Source organism: Hylobates moloch, unplaced genomic scaffold (assembly GCF_009828535.3).
Source record: "Hylobates moloch isolate HMO894 unplaced genomic scaffold, HMol_V3 SCAFFOLD_20, whole genome shotgun sequence".
NCBI lineage: Eukaryota > Metazoa > Chordata > Mammalia > Primates > Hylobatidae > Hylobates > Hylobates moloch.
The window spans coordinates 35,886,780-35,910,739 of record NW_026652295.1 but is presented as its reverse complement, the minus strand read 5'-3'; the positions used below and the strand labels follow the sequence as shown (position 1 = coordinate 35,910,739).

General features: G+C 44.4%; 1 protein-coding gene across 1 annotated transcript in view; it reads right to left on the bottom strand.

The window, feature by feature from the left end:
- TBC1D22B (TBC1 domain family member 22B) overlaps positions 1 to 23,960 on the bottom strand; it is a 73,733-nt gene that overhangs the window by 11,164 nt on the left and 38,609 nt on the right. The window contains exons 9-12 of the mRNA XM_032140223.2: positions 8,884 to 8,990; positions 8,017 to 8,092; positions 5,077 to 5,204; positions 4,700 to 4,795 (exon numbers count right to left, since the gene is read on the bottom strand). Of these exons, the coding sequence (XP_031996114.1) occupies positions 4,700 to 4,795; positions 5,077 to 5,204; positions 8,017 to 8,092; positions 8,884 to 8,990 (407 nt within the window). The remainder of the gene's footprint in view (positions 1 to 4,699; positions 4,796 to 5,076; positions 5,205 to 8,016; positions 8,093 to 8,883; positions 8,991 to 23,960) is intronic.

The window sequence follows — 23,960 nt, the reverse complement described above, 5'->3', positions numbered from 1 at the left end:
ACCTGGCAGGCCTGGGACTGACAGGCAGCAAAGCACAGTGGTTCAGAGAGTGGATTCCAGGCCTCTACCACTCACTCGGGTGACCTTGGCCTAGTTACTTAAAAAAAAAAATCTTGCTATGACAGTTTCCCCATTTGTAAAATGGGGTATTATAGCCTACCTTGTAGGATTGCTGCAAGGATGAAATGAATTAACACAGGAAAACATTTGGAATAGTGCCTGTATATTAAAATTGCTAAGAATTAGCTGCTATTAGATTGAGCCTCACGAAATTGCCAATATTCAACCATTTTAATCTGCAAAATTTTAATCTACAAAAACAATTGCATATGATTCAACCTAACATTATTATTACATTTCTATTACACTAGCCCAGGCTGAGGGCAGGAATTGTCGAGAGTCCCCTCCTACCACAAAAGAGGCTTTGGCCCAGCTCTGCTGGCAGCTCTCATTTCAAGCTGCCACGGGCCCCGGAGAATCCAGCCATTCTGTTCCCAGAGTACTATGTGCAAATGTGCCTCCGGCTCCTTTGCCCAGCGGTCTCAAGGAAGAAAACCTCTCAGTGTGATCTCCTTTGTCAGTTTTTGGTCCCCTCTGCCAGGCAGTGGCCCTAGACAACTGCTTGGCCAGGGAGAAGCACGCACCCTTCCTGCTGGGGGCTTTTGACGCAGCTGGGACCCAGCTCTTTGCCCCTGTCTACTCTGATGCCTCCTCTCGAAACCAGTTTCCCCCAGTATGAACCTTGTATGGTTTACTCATTATGTTAAAAACCACTTAATTGGCCGGGCGCGGTGGCTCACGCTTGTAATCCCAGCACTTTAGGAGGCCGAGGCGGGCGGATCACGAGGTCAGAAGATCGAGACCACAGTGAAACCCCGTCTCTACTAAAAATACAAAAAATTAGCCGGGCTTGGTGGCGGGCGCCTGTAATCCCAGTTACTTGGGAGGCTGAGGCAGGAGAATGGCATGAACCCGGGAGGTGGAGCTTGCAGTGAGCCGAGATTGCGCCACTGCACTGCAGCCTGGGCGACAGAGCGAGACTCCATCTCAAAAAAAAAAAAAAAACCACTTAATTAGAAAAGTGGGTTTTTAAAGCTCGCCTCATTGCTTCCAGGACTCATGAATACACTAAAGGAAGTATTAATATTAATGATAATAAGCTCACTGTTTTGAGGCCTATATATCAAGTACACTATTCTAACTGCCTCACATGTACTTGTTTCTTTAATCTCATCATAGACGAAGGAGGTAGGTACTATTGCCCCATTTATAGATAAGAAAATGGAGGGAGAGAGAAACAAGTTACTTACAGCTGCATGTTTAGGAAAATGGGAGAGCTGGGATCTGATCCCAGGCAGTCTGGCTCCAAAGACTATGGTTTAACCACTGTACTATTCTGCACAGTCCCTAACCTTGACAGGAAGATATCTGCTTCCTCTCTGAACCCCTTACTGGCTCCCCTTATATCTGGCTCTTTTTCCCTGTTCTTTAAGTGTAACCAGTTTGCTGGTCTGCTAAAACTGCTGCAACTACCGCTTTTATTTCTGTAACCACTTCACCTGGTTTTTCTTTGAGTCACTTAATGTGGCTTTTAGCCCTAAAACTTCTCTCCTAGGCTGGGCATGTTTGGTTTTTTACAATACCTGTATTCATCTACAGAGCTTCCTTCACAGTGATTTCACTACAAGCAGCCCTTAAGCAGTTAGGATACACGTGCCTTCTTTCTCTGCAGAAGTCACACCCAACAGTTCACAACCTTACACAATGCTTTGTGCCCTTGTTCCTCACACCTCTGCCACGATTCTGTTTCCTAAAGGACACTGCCTGTCTAGCCTAATACCCAGGCACATTTTCTTCTTTTATCATTCATAGAATTTTAGAACTGTGGAGGTGGGAGGAACTTTTCACCTTATCCAGTTTAATCGCCCACTCTATTTTGTCTAAAAGAAAGATGTGAGACTCCTCCGCGAACAGGATTAACTGAGGTGTTAATACAGCAGCAGACAATAGCCTCCAATGCTGCTCGTTGGGTATTGCCAAAAGACCTCAGACCTACCAGATAATTGAAAATGCTACCCAGTAAAGACCATCTCTAGGATTAACATAGCTGTAAAGTCACAGAGTATTGTCCTCTGTTCTGCCGATATTGTGAACTGCTAAAAGACATTCCAGGAATCGTCTGCACCTCCCTGAGCTGATTTGGGAAGCACTTTTATCACATATGGCAAAGCTCTGAGCCTGGCTCACGATAACTAAATTAAACTTCATGCTCTTACTATCCGGCTCCACCTCAACCACATTATCAAAATGGATAGCTCATCCCAGCATACAGCCATTCCAGCCCCTTGTCCTCATTTATCCTGGAATGCCACAGATGCTGCTCACTGGCAGAAGCCATGGTTCTTAATCAGTGGCCTGAAGCCCCGGCACCAAGGCTAGCATCTACTCACAGAAGTCAATGCGTCTGCTCTCCTTTTTCTTCCAAAGCCCTTACTTGGGCAAGCTGGGTCCTGTCTTTCCATCTATCTACTAAATAGTCTTCTGTTCTTTTGCCCTCTAACACCAATCACAGAGTGGTAATGCTCAGGGATCACATGGAGACGCTGCCGTTCTTGAGAACATCTGTGTTATTAGTTAGAACTTAGAAAAGCATTCAACTTTCTCTGGCTTTCCCCTGTGCTTTTAAAAGGAGTATATACCTATTAAAAACAAACAAACTGGCCGGGCGCAGTGGCTCACGCTTGTAATCCCAGCACTTTGGGAGGCCGAGGCGGGAGGATCACGAGGTCAGGAGATCGAGACCACGGTGAAACCGTCTCTACTAAAAATACAAAAAAATTAGCCAGGCGTGGTGGTGGGCGCCTGTAGTCCCAGCTACTCGGAGAGGCTGAGGCAGGAGAATGGCGTGAACCTGGGAGGCGGAGCTTGCAGTGAGCCGAGATTGCGCCACTGCACTCCAGCCTGGGAGACAGAGCAAGACTCCGTCTCAAAAAAAAAAAAAAAAACAAAAACAAACAAACAAAAAAAACCTCTCAGTTCAGAAATGTGCAAAGCATAAAAGCAATACACCTCCCACCCCCAACCCCAGTGATTCTCTCTGGACAGCCTGACAATCTCCTCAATCCTTATTTCCCTAACCCTAGAACAGCTCCTAGCCCATCCACCACCTAACACAGGCCCTTCTTGAGTTTTCTACATAGGGACCCTGAAGCACCCCCACCTAGGGGTTTCAGGAGGCTGTACTCTCACTGGTCATCCCCTCTCAGCCTCCTCTGCTCCCTGACCTCTTCATGTACTCATGTAAGAGTGTGTCAAGGCTGGGGCCCTGGTCCCCTTCTCTGTCCATCCTTACTTCCTGAGGGATCTCATCCAGTGTGTTGGCTTTAAGTAGCATCTAGGCAAAGGCTCCTAAATGTATAGGTCCAGTCCAGATCTCTCTTTCAAACTCCAAACTCAAGACATATCTGCCTAGTCTGCATCTCTATTTAGACGTCTAATGGCACTTCAAATCCAATATGCTTGAAGTTGGACTCTTGCTGTCCCCACTGTAGCCTTCTCCATAAACTGTAACGCCATCCAGACTCACCCCTTTCTGTTGTACTCTACACCCAATTCACCAGGAAATCTTGTTGGCTCTACTTACTAAACAGATCCAAAATCTGGCCACTTCTCACACCTCCACTGTCACCATCCAGGTCCCACCACCTTCATGTCTCATCTGGAGGACTACAGTAGCATCCTGGGTGGTACAGACCACTCTTGCTTCCACTCTTGCCGACAGCTACAGTCTACATAGAAGCCAGGGTGGCCCTATTGAAACCTAAGTCAGATTGTGCCACTCTCCTCTGCTCATGGCTCTTAGAGCTCCTCTTCCACTCAGAGTAAAAGCCAGAGTTCTCACAGTGGCTACAAAGTCCTCTGTGATCTGGGTCCCTGTGACTCCTCTGACCTCACCTCTTCCTATTCTTCCCTTGGATCACTCTGCTGCAGGCCACACCGGTGACCATCATGATTCCTTCTACAGCTCAGGCATGCTGCTGCCTGAGGTCCTCGCACTGGCTGTTTCCTCTGCCTAGACACTCTTCCTGCCGATGTCCACGTGGCTTGCTCCTTCACCTTCCCCAAGTCTTTGCTCAGATGTCACCTTCTCAGTGAACCTATCGAGACTACTTTATTCGAAATTGCAACCTGTTCCTTTTCTACCACCTAATAAAACCTTTACCCTGCTCTACTTTTTTAAAAAATATTATATCTTAGCACCTTTACATTCTTTTTAATTTACTATTTACTATGATGTTATTTACTGTATGTGTCCCCACAACTATCAGAGTATGTAAGCTTTATGAGAATAGAGACCTCTCTCTGTTTCACTTCTTAATACAGCCTTTGTCTTTGACAGTGCTGGCATGTGGCAAGCATTCAGTAAATGCTTGTCAATGAATGACTGAAAGATCTCTTAGGCCTGCCCAGTCACTTTGCAGCCATTTTGGCACAAACACCCTTCTCACACACTGAAGAACCCCTGGGCTCCAGTGACTTCCTGCCAACTAAGAGGGACGACCCCTTCAGAGCACTCCTTCTCCCTTCCTACTCCCAGCCAGGTAGCTGCTATGGCACCTTCTGTCTGTGCTGCCCACTGAGGGGCTCACTCCCATTCTAATGTTCATTGCCTGCCCACGCTAAGCTCTTGACCACTCACCTGAAAATCCTCCTCATCCAAGATCTCTTTCCTCCACTTGATCAAGAAGGCTGCACACACGTAGAGATGAAAGTGGGAGAACCCTTCTGGTTCAGACTGGGAAGCAAAAAAATAGAGTTAGGTCTCCCAGCCCTGACAAGGATTCAGCTCTGGTCCTCTCAGTTCCATTCCTTCTGGGAGGTGGGAAACTCTTTCACAGTTGGGGAGATGGAGTTCTGAAGAGACTTAGCAAAGCCCCTGCCCTGAGGCTAAAGCAGACATGGAAGTAGAAAAGGCGAGAAGGGGAAACTTCTAAGCAGCTACACTCCACAACATGGCAGGGAGCTGGACACCTCAGGGACAGCCTGGCACAAGAGAGGCCGGGGAATCCCTCCTACCTGATATGTGTCCCACAGGCGGATGGTGCAGCGAAGAGGAAGCTCCCGCATAAGCAGGTTGTTCATCCAGCGGAAGGCAAACTGCAGGTATTCTACCTCGTACCTCCTGAAGTGACTATGTACCTGCTCTGAAACAGGAAGCATCATTGGGGATCAACCTCGGGGACTGGACCCTGAAAGGGCCACAGGAGCCAAAACAGCAGCTCCCACTTCTTACTGCCCCTCCCATAGGTAAGCAGACACAGAGGGGGCAGAGAGGCATCTGATTGTCCTTCATGTTTGATTCCATCATCTCACAGCAACACTGCATGGTTAACTCAGCCCAGCAGACAGAACTATTTTAACATCCCACAGCGATGTTCTAGGAGCCCCGCTTCCTTCGCGGGGCCGCTCTGGCCACAAAGCAGAGGATATGAGGTTCACTTGGCTGCTCGACCTTAGTACTCATCAGAGAAGAAGCCAGAATGGAAAAGAACCATGGAGGTCACCTTGGCCACCCTCCTACTGGCGAGGAACTCCTCTTCGGCATCCCTGCCAGATGGCTAGCCAGCAGGGACGTGAACACTGCCAGCAAAAGGGGCTCACAAACTCCACTCAAGGGCAGCCTCTTCCACTGATGTATGAAGTGATTCACCAGAAAGCGCTTCACCATATTCAACAAAACCAGCTGCCTCCTCACTCCCACCATTTGGTGTTCGTGCGGTATTCTCAGGCAAGCCCAAACAAACCTGATTGCTGTTCCAGAAGACAGCTCTCCAAATAATGCTTAGTGGGATTGTTTTCTAAATTACTGTCCTCAGTTTCCTACCCTATAAAACGGGAATAATCATTCACACCTCAGAGGGTTTCAGGGAAGATAAATGAGAAAACATAAGTGCTTACAATGGCACCTGGCATGTGGTAAATATTTCAAACACTTCTTGAAAGAAGAACTATTAACAATGGTTATGGCCAGGTGCTATGGCTCACACCTGTAATCCCAGCACTTTCGGAGGCCGAGGTGGGCGGACTGTTGAGCCCAGGAGCTCAAGACCAGGCTGGGCAACATGAGAAAAGCCTGTCTTTACTAAAAATACAAAAATTGGCCAGGCGTCTTGGTACGCACCTATAATTCCAGCAACTCGGGAGGCTGAGGTGGGAAGATCCTTTGAGCCAGGAGGTCAAGGCTGTAGTGAGCCAAGATCGCACCAGTGCACTCCAGCCTGGGCAGCAGAGCAAGACTCCATCTCAAAAAACAAGTTATTTCTGGGGAGAAGAATTTAAGGAGAGGAAGGATTCCCACCTTATCACCCTGGCTGGAGTACAGTGGTGCGATCTTGGCTCACTGTAGCCTCGACCTCCTGGGCTCGAGTGATCCTTCCATCTCAACCTCCTGAGTAGCTGGGACTACAGTTGTGTGCCACCATGCCCAGCTACTTTTTAAATTTTTTGTAGAGATGGGGTCTCACCATGTTGCCCAGGCTGGTCTTGAACTCCTGGGCTCAAGTGATCCTCCTGCCTCAGCTGGAATTACAGGTGTGAGTCACCGTCCCCAGCCTGTTTAAATTTTTTTAATGAGGAAGTATTACTTCTACAATGCAAAGAAACATCCAAGATATATATACTTAAAAATCCACTATTCCAAGGTATTATGCCTTTATGTATCATGTATTTGTAAGGGTGGAAAACATAAGGATAGGGCAGACAGTGGCAGAAACCACAGCACCTGCCTGTTGGAACCTGATTGATGACCAGCCTCTGGCAGCCAGCTTATGCCCCAGAAGAGGGCAGCATACACCCTGTGCTAGGCTCCAGTTGAGGGATGTCAGAGACCTGCACGCGGGGCCCCAACATGAGGGCTAACAGCTGGGCCAGAGTGATAAGACACAGCGGAAAAAAACATTCCACATGTGACATACGCAAAGTAACTGTGAATAAACAAATGGGTTCAGAAGACTGAAATGCTAAGTCATAAAATAGAGTGAGTGGAACAACTCAAGGAAGGTTTTCATGAAAAAAACCTGGGAAAGAAGAGAGAAAGATATACAATGTTGGGAGTGGGGCTGGGGGTGGGTAGGCAGCAGGTAGGGGAGAAAGGCTTTGCTTGGGTGAAGCAGAAAATCCAATGAGTAGGAAAGCCTGGGAATAACATTTGTTAGCTGGTGTCAGGACAGGCAGAGTCCTACGGGAGCTACTACAACTTAACTAGTGTTAGAGATCCCACCGACTTCTCTCCCCGCGCCTCAGTTAAACGTCAGTCAACAGCAGAGCTTCCTGAGTTGTCCTTTCATTCTAACATTCTATGACTCTAGGCCAAAGCTGAGGAATTCCTGTAAGGCTGTTCCTCAAAGACATGTGCCTTAGGAAGAGTCACATCTCAATTTCCCCACCCCACACACGTCCTGGGAAGCTGTGTAAAGTCCTGCTGGGGTATCAGCCAGGCCTGAGGACCCCATGTCAAGCCCAGGAGTTCTGAGTTACATCATAACGTGAAGGACAAGGCCGGACGACAGGCTGGATGCTGAAGGCAATGGAGAGCTATGGGAGGCTTCAGAGCAGAAGACGGACGTGGCCAGAACAGAGCTGCAGAAAGATGCAGTTGTGTGACAGATAGTTTGGAAGAGAAGAGCATGGAGGAGGCAAGTCCTCTGAGGAGGAAGCTGCACCAGAGCTGTGGCTGGGGAAGTGGGCAACGGGCATACTGAGGAGAGCTGCCGAAGGAGAACCAACAGAGCCTGGTGATAGGAAACCAAGGGGGAAGAAGAACTTGATATAACAGTGCAGTTCTCACTTCGCCTTCCTGCTGAGATGTGGAAGGATCCTAGTGCTGCCAGCAGCACTCAGTGCACTGGAAAGGGTCATGGCTAGGAAGACAGCTGAGGAGAGGACCCACAAGTACAACCGGCTCATAACAGACTCAACTCTGCTATTGCTAGAGAACTCTTCTCCCTCTGAACCTACCATCAATCCGGCTGACAAGCTCTTCCAGTGCCTTCACCTTCTTCTGGATTCCTGGTTGTGCAAAGGTGTAGTTATCCTGCAAATGACATAGAGCCCAGGATAAACATGGACTCTAACTTGTGCTATCACCTGACGTTCACTGAAACACGTTTAAAAGTTCAGGCTGTTTTCCAAAGCTAGTACCAATGGCCAGTGACAGTGTTCTGGGAAACAAAGAAATCTACAGAACAACAGCATGGGGGGAAAGCCCAGTGGAGCCCTGCAGTGTGGAAGCAAACCCACATGCTTGGGGTACAGCGCAGAAAGGAGCAGTCTACTCCAAAGACAAAGCCAAGGCAACATGGAGATTTCTGCAGACTCCAAGGGACACTACACCATCACTGTTTTGTTTTGTTTTTTTTTTGAGATAGGGTCTCACTCTATCGCCCATGCTGGAGTGCAGTGGTGTGATCATGGCTCACTACAGCTTTGACCTCCTAGGCTCAAGCGATCCTCCCACCTTAGCCCACTGAGGACCTGGTACTGTAGGCACACGCCACCACGCCTGGCTAATTTCAAAATTTTTTGTAGAGATGGGGTCTCTCTATGTTGCCTAGGCTGGTCTTGAACTCCTGAGCTCAAGCGATCCTCCAGTCTTGGCCTCTCAAAGTGTTGGGATTACAGGCGTGAGCCACCGTGCCCGACCCACCATTGCTATTTGAGAGCTGTAAAGCTAATGAAGAAGGATAGAGATGGACGAAAAGGAGGAGGAGCCATAGTGGGTGGGTGGATGGTCCTGCCTGATACAGAAGAGCAAGAGGAAACCAAAGGCCTGCTGGGAGCCCCTGCACCTAGATGTTTGTTCCCACAAGGGCAGAAGCAGCTCACCTGGATTCCATCCAGCAACTTGCTCATGCACCAAAAGCTGTCAGCCTCAATGCTTCGCAGCATGTCTTGAGACAAGTTGGTCACGTCAAAGTTCTCCACATCCTCTTCTGTAAAACAAAAGGTGAAGAAAGTCCAGAGGTCTTATCTAAAAATGGAGAGAGAAAGATAGATTCGAGTGTCTTCAACGAGGTCTTTAAGGCCAAGTGAGGACCAGGCTAAACTGATGTTAAGAAACGAGGGCCTGCCCCTCTACTCTCTGTGTCAGGTGGACAAATATGTCCCAGGGAAGTTCTCGAAGATCTCATTACAACACTGGACAGGCCATTTCTCATGCTAGTACCATCAGGCCCAACATATCTTTCTCTTCCTTGGCATTTGTTCATTCAGTTTTAGAAAATGATACTTCAGGTCTCATGTTCAATGAATTATACTTAGCTCCCTGAAGATGGCCTGGAAAATTTCTTTGATTTCAGCTCAGTGAGCTGTCTAGCACACTCACACTCATATGTAGGGAGAGCAGCTAGGATCAGAAAGCCCCCACAGTTTATTTTAAAGATGGAATTCCCAAGTTCTGATAAGGCAGACCCACAGTCTTGCCACTCAAAAGAGAAGGTATGCATGTAAAGGAAGATGAGTCAAGCCTCTGACTGCTTCTAGGACTTAATTCCAACAAGACGGTATTTCTCAAGATGGGTTCTGCAAAACATCAACCCTACAGGACACTCAAAAAAAAAATAAAAGGGGGGGGGTTCCACAGACAAATATGGTTGAGAAATGTTGCATTAGATATCCCCATCTTGGAGATTAGCAAACATCACAGCACACAAAAGGGTTTGAGAAGTTAACAGAAATTCTGCATTAAGTAAATCTGCTTAACTTTGTTTATCCAGCATTTCCCAAGTTTATCTAGCCACGAGACCTCTTTGGAAAGAACTATCTGTTAGCTTCTCATGGAAACCTCCCACAGAGTAACAGGAGTGAGAATTTGTCTCATCTGAGATGCAAGTGAGGAAAACATAGGCAGCCTTCCAGAAACCTGAAGAAGGAAAAGGCTATGTGATGTGTCCTTCCTAGCCCGTGTTTAACTCCCCCTTCCTGTCACAGAGAGGTGAAGTAGTAAGAAGCGCTGTGTTTGCCCAACAAGAAGGGCCCCTGTGTATGCCTGTCAGAGGCCACACACAGAAACAATCAAGCCCTTGAGTTCTCCACCCGTCAGCTTTTCTCCTCAGACCCACAACCCCTATTCTGGAAACAGATGTTCACTGCAATCCCTCGTGCTACAGAGACACAGGCATTAGACAAAATGGATTCAGAACCTAGCTTTTTTTCTTTCTTTCTTTCTTGAGACAGGGTCTCACTCTGATGCCCAAGCTGGAGTGCAGTGGCATGATCTCGGCTCACTGCAGCCTTGACTTCCCAGGCTCAGATGATCCTCCCACCTTGGCCTCCCAAGTAGCTGGGACTACAGGTGCATACAACCACGCCCAGCCAATTTTTTTTTGTATTTTTTTGTAGAGATGAGTTTTTGCCATGTTTTCCAGGCTGGTCTCAAACTCCTGGACTCAAGTGATCCTCACACCTCAGCCTCACAAAGTGCCAGGATTACAGGTGTGAGCCACTGCACCTGACCCCAGCCTTTTCATTTCTAATAAGTGTTACTAAGACCTATATCTGAACCCTCGAGATAACATGTAACAACTCTCAGATTCTCACATGTTTAAATAGACATTTTTTAAATGAATATCAAGGCTGGAAAAAAAAACCCTCTTGAGAAGGGTGGAGTGCTTTATCGGAAAAGCCATGACTCTAGGAATGACCTAAAAATCCAACTTGAAGGCCAGCTGCAGTTAATATATATAAAGTGCTAAATATAGTGCCTGGCACACAGTAGGCATGATATAGCTATCTTAGATGAAATTTATTAGGAACTTGTAATGACATAAAAAAGCATGTCACAATATTAAGGAGAAAAGAGGGGAAAAATTATTTATGGCATAGTTTCTTACTGTGCATACAATATTTATGTGTTTATATATGCACAGAGGAAAGACAAAACATCGCAAGGTTTACAGTATTTATTCCCCAGGTGGTACGAATGAAGGATTTTATTTTCTTAAAGCTTTATTGGACTTTTCAAAATTTCTATAATAAGCATAATTTTTATAGTCATTTTATATGCACAGTATTTTAGGAAAAAAGAGCCACAGTGGACTACATCTGCCTTTGATCACCAAAAAAGAATAAAGATTTTGTAAAACAACATTAAGCTTGCAGAAACTAAAAATCTAGATAGCATATAAAGATCAATTTGAGAAATCACATTTTATTTTTATTTTGAGACAGAGATTTGCGCTTGTCACCCAGGCTGGAGTGCAATGGCGCGATCTCAGCTCACTGCAGCCTCTACCTTCCAGGTTCAAGCAATTCTCCTGCCTCAGCCTCCCAAGAAGCTGGGATCACAGGCATGAGCCTGTGAAAACCGCAAGGAAGGATGGAGACAAAAACCACTCCCACTCTTCATACACATTTCCCAAAGGAAGATTCAGAGCTGCATAATCAATTGAAAGGTCTTTTCCAACTTGGGCATTTTAAGATTCCAGAACATTGCAATGCAAATACAAGCAGAATTGGAAACCGCAGAATTGGAAACCACAGAATTGGCAGGGTAAAAAGAGAGCAAGAGCCCCAGTTCCTGGGGGCAACAGGAACATCACTGTCACACCAGCCCTAGTGACCTGTGGCTTTTTTGTCAGACAGAATAGCAAGCACGTAGCTAAGAGCAGACTCTGAAGTCAGACCACAGAGCTCAAGTCCTGGCTCTGTCACTCAGTAGCTACGTGACTTTGCACAAATGACTTTACTTTCTGTGTCTCAATTCCTCATCTGTTAAAGTGGTAATATCAGTACCAGTGTCATAGGATATTTTATGGATTAAATAAGTTAGTTAATATATGAAAAGTGCTAACAACAGTGCCTGGCATAAAATAAGCATTACATAAAAGTTAGCTGGCATAATTATTATTGTTACCAAAGGAATAAATACACTTCTATCTTATTTAAGCCACTGGCACTGTCTTTTTTTTTTTTTTTTTTTAAGAGACAGGATCTTACTATATTACCCAGGCTGGTCTTGAACTCCTGGGCTTAAGTGAACCTCCTACCTCGGCCTCCCAAAGTGCTGAGATTACAGGTGTGAGCCTCCATGCCCAGCCAGCACTGATATTCTGGATCTCTATTATTCACAGCCAAACTTAATCCTAACTGATATACCTGCCATTCGAAAACATACCTTAAAAATAAGTCAATTTTAAAAGTTCTGTACTTCTGCCTTTCGTCTTAAGGAGGAATACCTGACTAGCAACATGAGGTCACAAGTTGGTAAGGTACCATGCTCGGTAACTGTACCCACTCCAAACCTTTAGCCATCTAGGGAGCGAAGGGAACAACAGACGAGGCGCTGAACCCTATTTTGGGGCCCTGAATTGGGGGCTGTTGTTTGCCCATTAGCCCTTTGTTTTCACAGCCAGTGAGAGAGCTCCCCAGCACTTCAGAGAGTGGGAGGGAGGGTTTAGTTCTATTTTTCTGCCTGCTGGGAGGATAAAATTCAAACATTTAGTCAAAAACTGTGAGCTGAGTGCACCAGCAAAAAGCCATGGAGAAAGGGAGGAGCAAATGCTCTCTGAAGGGCTTCATTCAGCATAAACAATCTGTTCACAAGGACCATTAAGCGTCCACTTGAGGAAATTCAACACATAGTTGAAGCTGAAATGGGAAACCATGCCAGCAGTGCAGTCTCGAGTGAGGGCAGCGTCTCTGGTTGTCATGACAGAGCATACAGCAGCAGGACTCAGATGGGAGGAAACGAGATTTTAAAGGATATTTTATGGCTATTTTAAGAGGCAAGGCATCCAAAAGGAGGAAACCCAAAAGCTCTTTATAAAAATCAAATTGGCCACTCTGGGCCTTACAAAGAACATGCCCATTTATTAGCTGATGAAATGTACTTGAGTGACGGCTCCAGTCAACTGTTTATTTTTCCAAGAACTCTGAGCCCCAGTCCTAAAAAATCAGCTTAATATATGCCTCAAAAATTCCCTGACAGCTGTGGGAAAAACTGGTTTTGCCTACACCGACAAGAGTAACTTGTCTACTCACTGCTCTAGGCATTTCCCAGGAACCATCTGTGATCTCAGGGCAATTTCTAGATGTGATCTGGTGGGCCAGCATGATTCAACCTGACCAGCCGGACCAAGAGGCTCCAACACCGCAGCTGCAGATGGCCTTTCTATTTTCCAAAGCCTCTGGTTTACCCGATTCGGGTCCTTGTTGTTGTTGTTGTTGTTGCTGTTGTTTAACTGGACTCATAAGAATACCTTGCATAATATTTTCTGATAACAGGCCAGGAGCTGTGGCTCACGCCTGTAATCCCAGCACTTTGGGAGGTCCAGGCAGGTGGATCATAAGGTCAGGAGTTTGAGACCAGCCTGGCCAATATGGTGAAACCCCGTCTCTACCAAAAATATAAAAATTAGCCAGGCATGGTGGTGGGCGCCTGTAGTTCCAGCTACTCAGGAGGCTGAGGCGGGAGAATCACTTGAACCCGGGAGGCAGAAGTTGCAGTAAGCTGAGATTATGCCACTGCATTCCAGCCTGGGTGACAGAGCGAGAAGACTCCGTCTCAAAAAAAAAAAAAGAAAGAAAGAAAGAAAAAAAAATTTCTGATAACAAAAGTAAACTGACTGAGAAAAATCAAAAAATCTTTTTGACCGTACATCTAAAGAACCTCTTAAAACAGCAACAAATATTTCATTCAGAAAAAAACAGTTTTAAGAAAACCATCAATAATTCATCTTATCACTTCGATGTAATAATTTTGAACTGGTTCAAGTGCTATATATAAATGTATTGTTGGGTGTTATGCATCTGGCATTTTCAGGCAAGTCCCTGATGGCAGCAGCTGAGACAATAATGGCACTGCAAACCTGTAAGTGTAGAGAGGGTGGAGAGGCCCCTCGCCAAACCTGGGAAAGCCAAACCACCTGACAAAGACAGGCGGAGCTGGTCTCTGAGAGAGACAGCCACTCCAGTGAGATGGTTGGAGGAAAGACTTATTTCGAGATTCCCACAGAGAAGAGACCCACTGGGAGGTGGTTCTGTTTCGCAAGGCCCATGTTTCTGACTGTCAGAGGAGATGTGCTATTTTGAAGATGCTGCTTAGCTGACCATACAGCATTCTGACACTGTGCCTGTCAATCAGGGTGGTGACTATTAACTCGGAATAATACATGAATTCTGGCTGCTCAGTATGGGATAGCGTGGGTATACCTGTATCATGATGCCCTGGTTAAAATTAATTTTAAAAACCAACACACCACCAAGTTTTCACTATTTTCCTTAGGTTGCTGTATTACTTTTACTTTTATTTAGCAAACATTAGTTGCTGCTGGTTAAGTCAGCCTCCTGACATTGGCTATAGGAGCCCAGATTATATGAGCCCAAACTCTGAGTATTCGGGTTATGAAGTAAAGGAAGAGGAGGCAAAGGAAAGGCAAGGTCCAGCACATACTTAACCTTCTAGGACCTGCCCAAAGACCACTCACAGAGATGGGCAGCATGTTACTAAGACGCTGTGGATGTGAACAGGCTCTGGGAGGCTCAGGGTCCCCAGTGCCAATGTCAGCTGTTCACAGAGGCTACTCACGAATATGTTGGCTACCTCAACTTCTCCTCTGTTACGATTTCTCACTTATCCCTGGGGTCAGATGAGGGACAGAGAGCAAATGTGCACCACACCCTGCTCAGCTCACTGCCAGGGTAGAGGGCCAGGCTAGGTCTTATAGTCTCAGAAATGACAAGCTACAACTTGCCCTTGGAGAGCTCACCTCCTGCAATGATAGGAAATCCAGCACTGGACACCCCACCAAATGCACACACTGTCCTCACGTGTCACTGAAAGCAGCTCAGCATCCTGGCTGGGCTATCTCCACACACTGCTGGGAAGAGCCTCAATATTTCTCAGCTGCCTATCACATAGGAGGCTGCTTCATCTACGAAGATGGGGGCCAGGAGGCAGCTTGAGTCCCAAATAGGGTGGCTGCTAAAAATTCAGCATCAAGCCCACTCCCCACCAATTCCCTCTAAACTAACATTAAAGTGGAAAATTCTTACTGTATGATTCAAATTAGATAAAGCTTAGAAATACACAAAACTAATCTAGGCGTTAGAAATCAGTAAAGTAGTTACCCTTGCAGGGGCAGGGGAGGAGAGGATGGGGTAGGGACTAGGAGGGAACACAAGGGGACTTCTGAAGTCCTAGAAACGTTTCATGTCTTGCTATGGGTGCTGGTTATTTTGGGGAAATTCATCGAACTGTGCATGTACGATAGATGCACTTTTCTAAATGTACAATTTAATATGAAGTTCACATTTTAAAAAGCAGAAAAGGAATGTCCTCTTGAGACAGTAATAAAGTTTGTCCAGTTTCATCTTTGGCCTAGCCAGACAGGGAAGAACAGACTGGGCAAAGCTGATGCAAAGAGTCAGATGTAAGATGGAGGATGCCGCCTCCCAGGACTGAGCGTGGGGGGCGAGCACAATCCACAACAGCCCAGGAGCAAGACAAGGCAACAGGATCCACAGCACCTTTTCTTTGAAAATGTGAGTGCTAACTATCAAAAATTAACTGCACAGCTCCCTCCCTTACCTCCTTCAAGGCTCTGCTCAAATGTCATCTCCTCAGTGTGAAGGCGGCTCACCACCCGGTTTAAAACCTGCCTCCTGCTCCCACACTTGCCAGCGTGGCACATCCCTGTCCCTCTTTCTTGCTTTGTTTCTATCCATAGCACTTATCTCAATCCTACAAATATCTGTTTTTTTGGTTGATTGTCTGTTTCTGCCCACCAGAAATTAAACTAAGAAAGCGATTTTTTTAAAAAAGTAGAATTACGCATTGTAAACTGCACATATGTGCACAGTTCTATGAGTCTTGACACATGTTTATATCTATGGTTTAAAAAAAAATGCCCCCATCCAAATAGAGAATATTTCCATCACCCCGGAAATATTTCCTTATGCCCATTCTCAGCCCACCTCCCACTATAGGCAAACTTTGTTCTCATTTCTATCGCCATAGATAAGCTTTACCTATTTTTAACTCCATATAATGTGAATGATATACATTTTTTGGTATCTGGCTTCTTTCATTCCATTTCATGGTTTCTGAGACTCTTCCATGTTGCTGTACTTAGTATGTTCTCGTTTATTGCTGAGTACTGCTCCATGGTATGGATATCTGTTTTCATATTAATTGATACTAGGGTTGTTTCGTTTTATGCCTGTATAAAGTTGCTGTGAATACATTTGTGCATGTCTTTTGGGGCTATAAGCCTTCATTTTCCTTGAATAGACACCTAGAAGTAGAAGGCAGGGTTTTTGTCTACTTTGTTTATGGTCATAACCCCAGTGCCTAGAGCAGTGCCCTGCACGTGTGGGTGCTCATCAAAGACTTGTTGACTAAGTGGTGGTGCTCCACCTCCATCCCTTAGGGGAGAGACAACTTTCGGCTAATTCAGCACAGTATCAGAAAAGTGTAACTCACTGCCCTCCAGTGGCCAAGCCTAGCGAAGCTGTTTCTGAGTATTCTGCAGCTATCATGGAATTTTCATTCTCTCATTCATCTGGACATGTGTGGAATGCCTATTTTGGACACCAAAATGAAGGTACTGGAGATATGAAGATGTTTAAAATACTCTTTGGCCTCAAAGAATCAGAAAGTCTGGTGGCAGAGAGTAGGAGGGAAACACAAACAATAACTAGCGAGGTAAAGTGCCACAGGAGAAATCTACGGAGTGACAGAAATAGCACTATAGGATGCCGGGGGTCGGGGGGACCCCAGGGAAGGCTTCTAGGAGGAAGGGGAGTCTTAAAGGGTGCACAAAGATTAGCTCAGGAGATAAAGAGGTGGTGCAGGACAAGGCTTTACATTTACAATGTCCATTTTGGATTGTTGAGTTTAAGGGGTGAAGCAGGGAGCAGGTCACAGGGCCTTTACATGCCAAGTTAGAAAACCTGGACATTTAACCTACAGGTGATGGAACGCTAAGGAAGGATTTTTGTCAGAGGAGTTGTGTAGGCGAGTCTGTGTTTGAATGGTGTGCAACATGGGTTTGAAGGAGATAAAACCGGGGGTGAAAAAACATGCTTGGCTGGTTCAGCAATCCAGGCCTGACCTAGGGCATGCATAGTGAGAATGAAGAAGCAGCAGATCAAGAAACATTTAGGACGTAAAATCACCAGAGCTTTGTAAATGATTGGATATGGAAGAGTAAGGAAACAGAATCATGAACAATTCTTAGCATTTCTGACTTAAGTGACAGGAAATGCTGCCAACTAAGAGAAAATGGTGCCCGGGTAAGGGAAGGAGAAGAGCCAAACACCAAGTCTGAGGAGCCTAGGAATCGCAAAGATTGCCTAAAATAACTGTGCCCTTCTTCCTCCTTGGTGACAGGACCCCTAAGTGTATTGGCCACCTAAGACAGACTGTTTCTCAGCCTCACTTGCCGCTAGGTGTGTCCACAAGATTAAGTTCAGACAAAAGAGAATCAAGCCCCAGAGTCATGCACAGCTTTCAGAAATGTTCTTAAACAGAAGAAGTATGCCTTGCTTCCTTTCCTTCTCCATACTGGCTGGAATATAGATGTGATGGCTGGAGCACAAACAGCTCTTGGATCATGAGAAAGAAACCACATGCTGAAGATTGCAGAATGAGAGAGAGGAACCTGGATCTCTGATATTTTGGAGCAGCAGTTAAGCCCCAGATCACTTACCTCTGGACTTTCGATGTGAGAGAAATAAGCTTTTCTATCTTACTTAAGGAACTGTTACTTGGGTTCCCTGTTATGTGCAGCCTAGCTAATCCTAAGTGATCATCTATGACATAATCAGGTGGAAATGTCATGTAGAGAACCGGACACAAGTCAGAGGTCTGTGGAGGACTTCCTTTCTGAGAGTTCCACTGCCGTCATGCTTCCAGGTAAAATCTATGGTGAAAATCCTACTGTGCTGTTTCATGCAGAGGAAAAGAGAAAAGGTTACTTGATAATTGGTGTTGCATTTTGTACCTAAAAATATCATCAGACACCATTCTTCTTTTGAAAATAGGAAGCATCATGAGTCCTGCTCTTCTCCATGACTTCCTTACATGAATCACTTCTGTTGTTCCTGTTAAGCAGTTTATTTTGATGATGGCTGCACGGTCAATTATATTGGACTTTAGTAGTTCAAAGCTAGACTAATATTGCCTAAGCCTAAAAGCTCTTGAAGGAAAGAGTTTAGAATTATACCACAGTCTCAGAGATAAGATTCCAGAGACTTTATCTCCCCAGGGGTGACCTCCCCACCTGCAGCACTGTCACCACTAGACCCAGACACAGCTGGCTTATCTGCAGAGGACCCACTTTTACAGGAGCAGCTGGCTTCAGCAGATAAAGAAGCTGCTTGGGGGCAAGGCTAGAGCTATAGACAACTTCTCTATCAACTCACAGGGGAATCACTGGAACTCACTGTTTCCAACTACTTTACAACAAACATAACATAAAGCATGAAGCAGGCTCAGGTACTAATTTTTAAAAGTGATAGAGGTGGTAGAGAATACGTAGGGGAAGAGGTATGAGAGAAGCCAAATAATGTCCCAGTGGCAATGTGGACCCCACGGCTCTACTAGGGCAGATCCCCTATGCTATGATTCAGTGAGATGGGGCAGTGGGGTAAGGATGCCTGGAGAGACCTACCCAGGATAATGAGGGCAACTGCTGGCCTGTTCCATGAGAAAGATACTTGAGGCTTCCTACAGTAGGGACAGTCACACCAGGAGGGCCATAGCAAAAAACCTTTGACAGCAGCTGCCTCATCCAGATATGCCACCATGAGAGAAGTACAGAAGAGAAGCACCATTGCCTAGACAAAAAAATGATGCTTGATGGCCACAATGTTGTATCTATCTCTGTTCAAGAAAGGTGTGAGGGTGGGGAGAAGTCTGTATTTCTTTGAAATTTAATTTATATCCAGCAACTGACAGGTAAATATGATGTAGTACATCCATATAATAGAATATTTGGCCATAGAAAAGAATGAAGTACTGACATGTGCTACAACATGAATGAACCTTGAAGACATTACACTAAGTAAAAGAAGCCAGACACAAAAGACTCCATACTGTGTGGTTCAATTTATATAAAATGTCCAGAATAGGGAAATCCCTAGATACAGAAGATTAGTGGTTGCCCAGGGATACACGGGATGGGAGGCTTAGAGGTGATGGCTAAAGAGTACGAGTGTTCTTTTTGGGGTGATAAAAATGTTTTAAAATTGATTGTGGTGACATACAACTCTGTAAATACACTAAAAATTATTCACTGTACCCTTTAAATGAGTAAATTGTCTGGCATATGAAGTACATCCCAATAAAGCTGTTACCAAAAAACCCACAAAAATTGTAATTTATAAATTTATTGCAACTCCAATAAAAATTGTATTAATAAAAGGTTCCCCACTCCTAAATTTGACAAAAGTTGATTCTCAAGTTCAACCGGATGAACCTGGAAGACATTATGCAAAGTAAAAGCTAGTTTACAAAAGGACACATGCTATATGAATCCACTTATATGAGGTATCTAAAACAGTCACAAACATAGAAACAGACAGAGTAGTGGCTGCCAGGGGATAGGGGGAAGGGGAAACAGAGGGTTGACATTCAGAGGGAACAAATTTGACAACTGTAGGCAAAATGAATATGTTCTAGAGATCTGCTGTACAACCATGTACTCACAGCTTATGATACTGTATTGTGCACTTCAAAATTTGTTAAGAGGGTAGACCTCATGTTAAGTGCTCTTATCACTATGAGAAAAAGATAAAAAATAAACAAAATTGAAAAGTAAGTTCATCTGGAAGAACAACCAAGACACTTTTTTTAAAGGATAATGAAAGAGACTGGCCCTGGGTGGGGGAGAATTTTTAAAAAAAGCCACTAATAAAAAATAATAGCCAGGCGTGGTGGCTCATGCCTGTAATCCCAGCATTTTGGGAGGCCAAGGTGGGTGGATCACTTGAGGCCAGGAGTTCCAGACCAGCCTGGCCAACATGGTAAAACCCCGTCTCCACTCAAAAATACGAAAATTAGCCAGGCATAGTGGCGCATGCCTGTAGTTCCAGCTACTAGGGAGGCTGAGGTGGGAGGATGGCTTGAACCTGGGAGATGAAAGTTGCAGTGAGCCAAGATTGCGCCATGGCACTCCAGCGTAGGCAACAGAGTGAGACTCCGTCTCAAAATAAATAAATAAATAAAATATATAATAATAATAATTTAACAACTTTATAAACTCAAAAAATCTAAGCTGTGTGGTACTGGATAGAAATGGAGACAAATAAAATTAAACCAAGAAAGCAGCAAAACTGTGTAATTAAAATTACGTAATATTATGAAGAGAGATTTCACACTGGTGAAAAGACGGTGTATTATTTATAAATGGTGTCGAAATAATTAGCTATGTAACTGGAATAGTAACTATAAATCTCAGTTCTCATCATACAAGAAAATAAATTAGTAATGGAATTTAAAAAGTTAAATGTTAAAACCACAAGAGTATTAGAAGAAAACATGGGGGAGTATTTTTGTAATCTTTTTTTTTTTTTTTGACAGAGTCTCACTCTGTCACCCAGGCTAGAGTGCAGTGGCGTGATCTCGGCTCACTGCAACCTCTGCCTCCCGGGTTCAAGCGATTCTCCTGCCTCAGCCTCCCGAGTACCTGGGATAACAGGCAGCCGCCACCATGCCCGGCTAATTTGTGTATTTTTGGTAGAGACGGGTTTTGCCACGTTGACCAGATTGGTCTTGAACTCCTGATCTCATGTGATCCGCCTGTCTCAGCCTCCCAAAGTGCTGGGATTACAGGCGTGGGCCACCATGCCCGGCCAGTATTTTTGTAATCTTGAGGTGGGGAAGGAAAGAGTTTCTAAGCAAGATACCAAATCCAAAAACTCTAAAGGAGAAGCTGCTTCCTTCGGAGGCTTCATCTCAGTTTGCAATTATCTGGTGACTTGTTTGTGAGCCTCCCTACCAGACAGGAGTTGCCACAAGGGCAGGCCCATGTCTATCTCCTGGCACATAGTAACAGCTCAATAAATACTTGTTGAATGGACAGATCTGACTGTATAAAAATTAGTAAGTTCTACATAAAGAGACACAATTAGCAAAGTTAAGAGATAAATAATGGTCTGGGGAAAATATTAGGTTGGACTATATAAAATTCCCATGTTGGGGGGTAAAAAAAAGGTTGAGTATTAACAATTTATATGATTCAACCTAATATTTTTAACACATAGCAAATGAAGGATGAATTTATCTAATATACAAAAAGCTCTTATAAAACAAGACAGGTCAATAATCCATTAGAAAAAAATAGGTAAATGATTAAACCAGCAGACCACAAAAGAAAATGATAATGCAGACGAGAAAAGATACATAATATCACTGACCAGAAAGTGGAAACAAAAACTGAAACACAAACCATGGTTTATCTGCTAGACAGTTGAAATGCACTAGACTTCATCCATACACAGGTTTTGCTAAGGAGGTGAGGAAAAGTGCATCCACACATTCGTGGCTGGAGTACAAACTGGTATAAACATTTTTGGATTATAATTTAGTAGTACCTATTTGGCATGCTTTCAGGATTAGTAATTTCACTTCTAGGACTCTTTCAGAGAAACACATATTTTAACAAGTGCACAAGAAAATATGTACAAGGATATTCACTGCAATGTTACTTATAACAGCTAAAAACTGTAGGCAACTTAGGCCGGGCGCGGTAGCTCATGCGTGTAATCCCAGCACTTTGGGAGGCCCAGGCGGGCGGATCACGAGGTCAGGAGATCGAGACCATCCTGGCTAACATGGTGAAACCCGGTCTTTACTAAAAATACAAAAAATTAGCCGTGCGTGGTGGCGGGCGCCTGTAGTCCCAGCTACTCGGGAGGCTGAGGCAGGAGAATGGTGTGAACCCGGGAGGTGGAGCTTGCAGTGAGCCGAGATTGCGCCAAAAAAAAAAAAAAAAAAAAAAAAAAAAAAAAACTGTAGGCAATTTAAATGTTCTTCTAGAGAAGAAAAGTTAAATAAACTATAGTTAAGTCTTATTATAGAAATAATGGAATTGCTGAAAATAATGAAGTGGATCTATATGTTCAGGCTTGGAAAGCTTACTATATGATATTTTTAAATGAACACAAGCAAAATATAGAAAAGTATGAATAGCTTGATTTCATTTTTCTGAACCCAGTAAAGAAAAACGATGTATGCAGCTCCATCCATACATAGGAAAAGGTCTAGAAGAACACACAACAAGAGGTTAACAACTGTAGTTATCTTGGAGGTGGGTGTGTGTGTGTGTGTGTGTTAACACTTCTATATTGTTTTGATTTTTTTTAATTATACTTTTAAGTTCTGGGATACATGTGTAGGATGTGCAGGTTTGTTACATAGGTATACACATGCCATGGTGGTTTGTTGCACCCATCAACCTGTCATCTACATTACGTATTTCTCCTAATGCTATCTCTCCCCTAGGCCCCCCAACCCCTAACAGGCCCCAGTGTGTGATGTTCCCCTCCCCGTGTCCATGTGTTCTCATTGTTCAACTCCCACTTATGAGTGAGAACATGCGGTGTTTGGTTTTCTGTTTCTGTGTTAGTTTGCTGAGAACGATGGTTTCCAGCTTCATCCATGTCCCTGCAAAAGACATGAACTCATTCTTTTTTATGGCTGCATAGTATTCCATGGTGTAAATGTGTGACATTTTCTTTATCCAATCTATCATTGATGGGCATTTGGGCTGGTTCCAAGTCTTTACTATTGTGAACAGTGTTGCAATAAACATACATGTGCATGTATCTTTATAGTAGAATGTTGTTTTGATTTTTTTTAATGAACATTCTTCTACTACAATTTTTTTTTAGAAAGATAAGCAATAAGAAAGGTACTGCCTGCTTTAGAGCATTAAATATAATAGGCAAAGCCATTAGAAGTCCAAGGACAAGGACTGAAGTTGAGACACCACCAAGTCATATAAAGAGCACAGGTATTAAGGCCAAGCATAGGTATTTGAGTTCGAGAAGCTCATTAGACCCCTGAGTCTTGGATTTTTCACCTTATAAATTGGCTTGATACATCTACCTTAAAGAGATACTGGGCCCTACTAAAGGAAATCAGGTATATCCAAGTTCTTTGCAAATAGTAAAGTACTTTAAAAACCAGTGTAATGTTACTGCTTGGCCAGAAAAACGAGGGCTACAGCTACAAACTCCTAAGGGAAAGAGAGATAGATGGAAGCTAGAGGATTAAGAGAGACAACCAACTATAATAAGCAGCTCTGATTTGGACCCTGATTCAAACTGTTGAATAGATTTATGAATACGACTGTATATTAGATTACATAAAGGAGTTATTACTACTTTTTAGATGTGATAATTGCATTATGGCTGTGTGTTTTAAAAAATGTCTTTGGCCAGGTGCAGTGGCTCACGCCTGTAATCCCAGCACTTTGGGAGGCTGAGACAGGTAAATGGCTTGAGTCCAGGAGTTCAGGACCAGCCTGGGCAACATGGCAAAACCCTGTCTCTACAAAATATACAAAAATTAGCCAGGCATGGTGGTGCGAGGCTATAGTCCCAACTACTCAGGAGGCTGAAGTGGGAGGATTGCTTGAGCCTGGGAGATGGAGGTTGCAGTGAGCTGAGATCGTGCCACTGTACTCCAGTTTGGGCGACAGAGTGAGACTGTCTCAAAAAAACAAACAAAAAATTATATACATATATGTGTGTGTATGTGTGCGCATGTGTGTATGTGTGTGTATATACATATACACCTTTCAGAGATACATATAAAAAATTTACGCATAAAATGATATGATGTTTGACACTGAGATTTGCTTCAAAATAACTCACAATGGTGAGGTAGTAGAGAATGGATAGAGGTGATAAGACTAGGATCAGGAATGGTGGCTCATGCCTGTAATCCCAACACT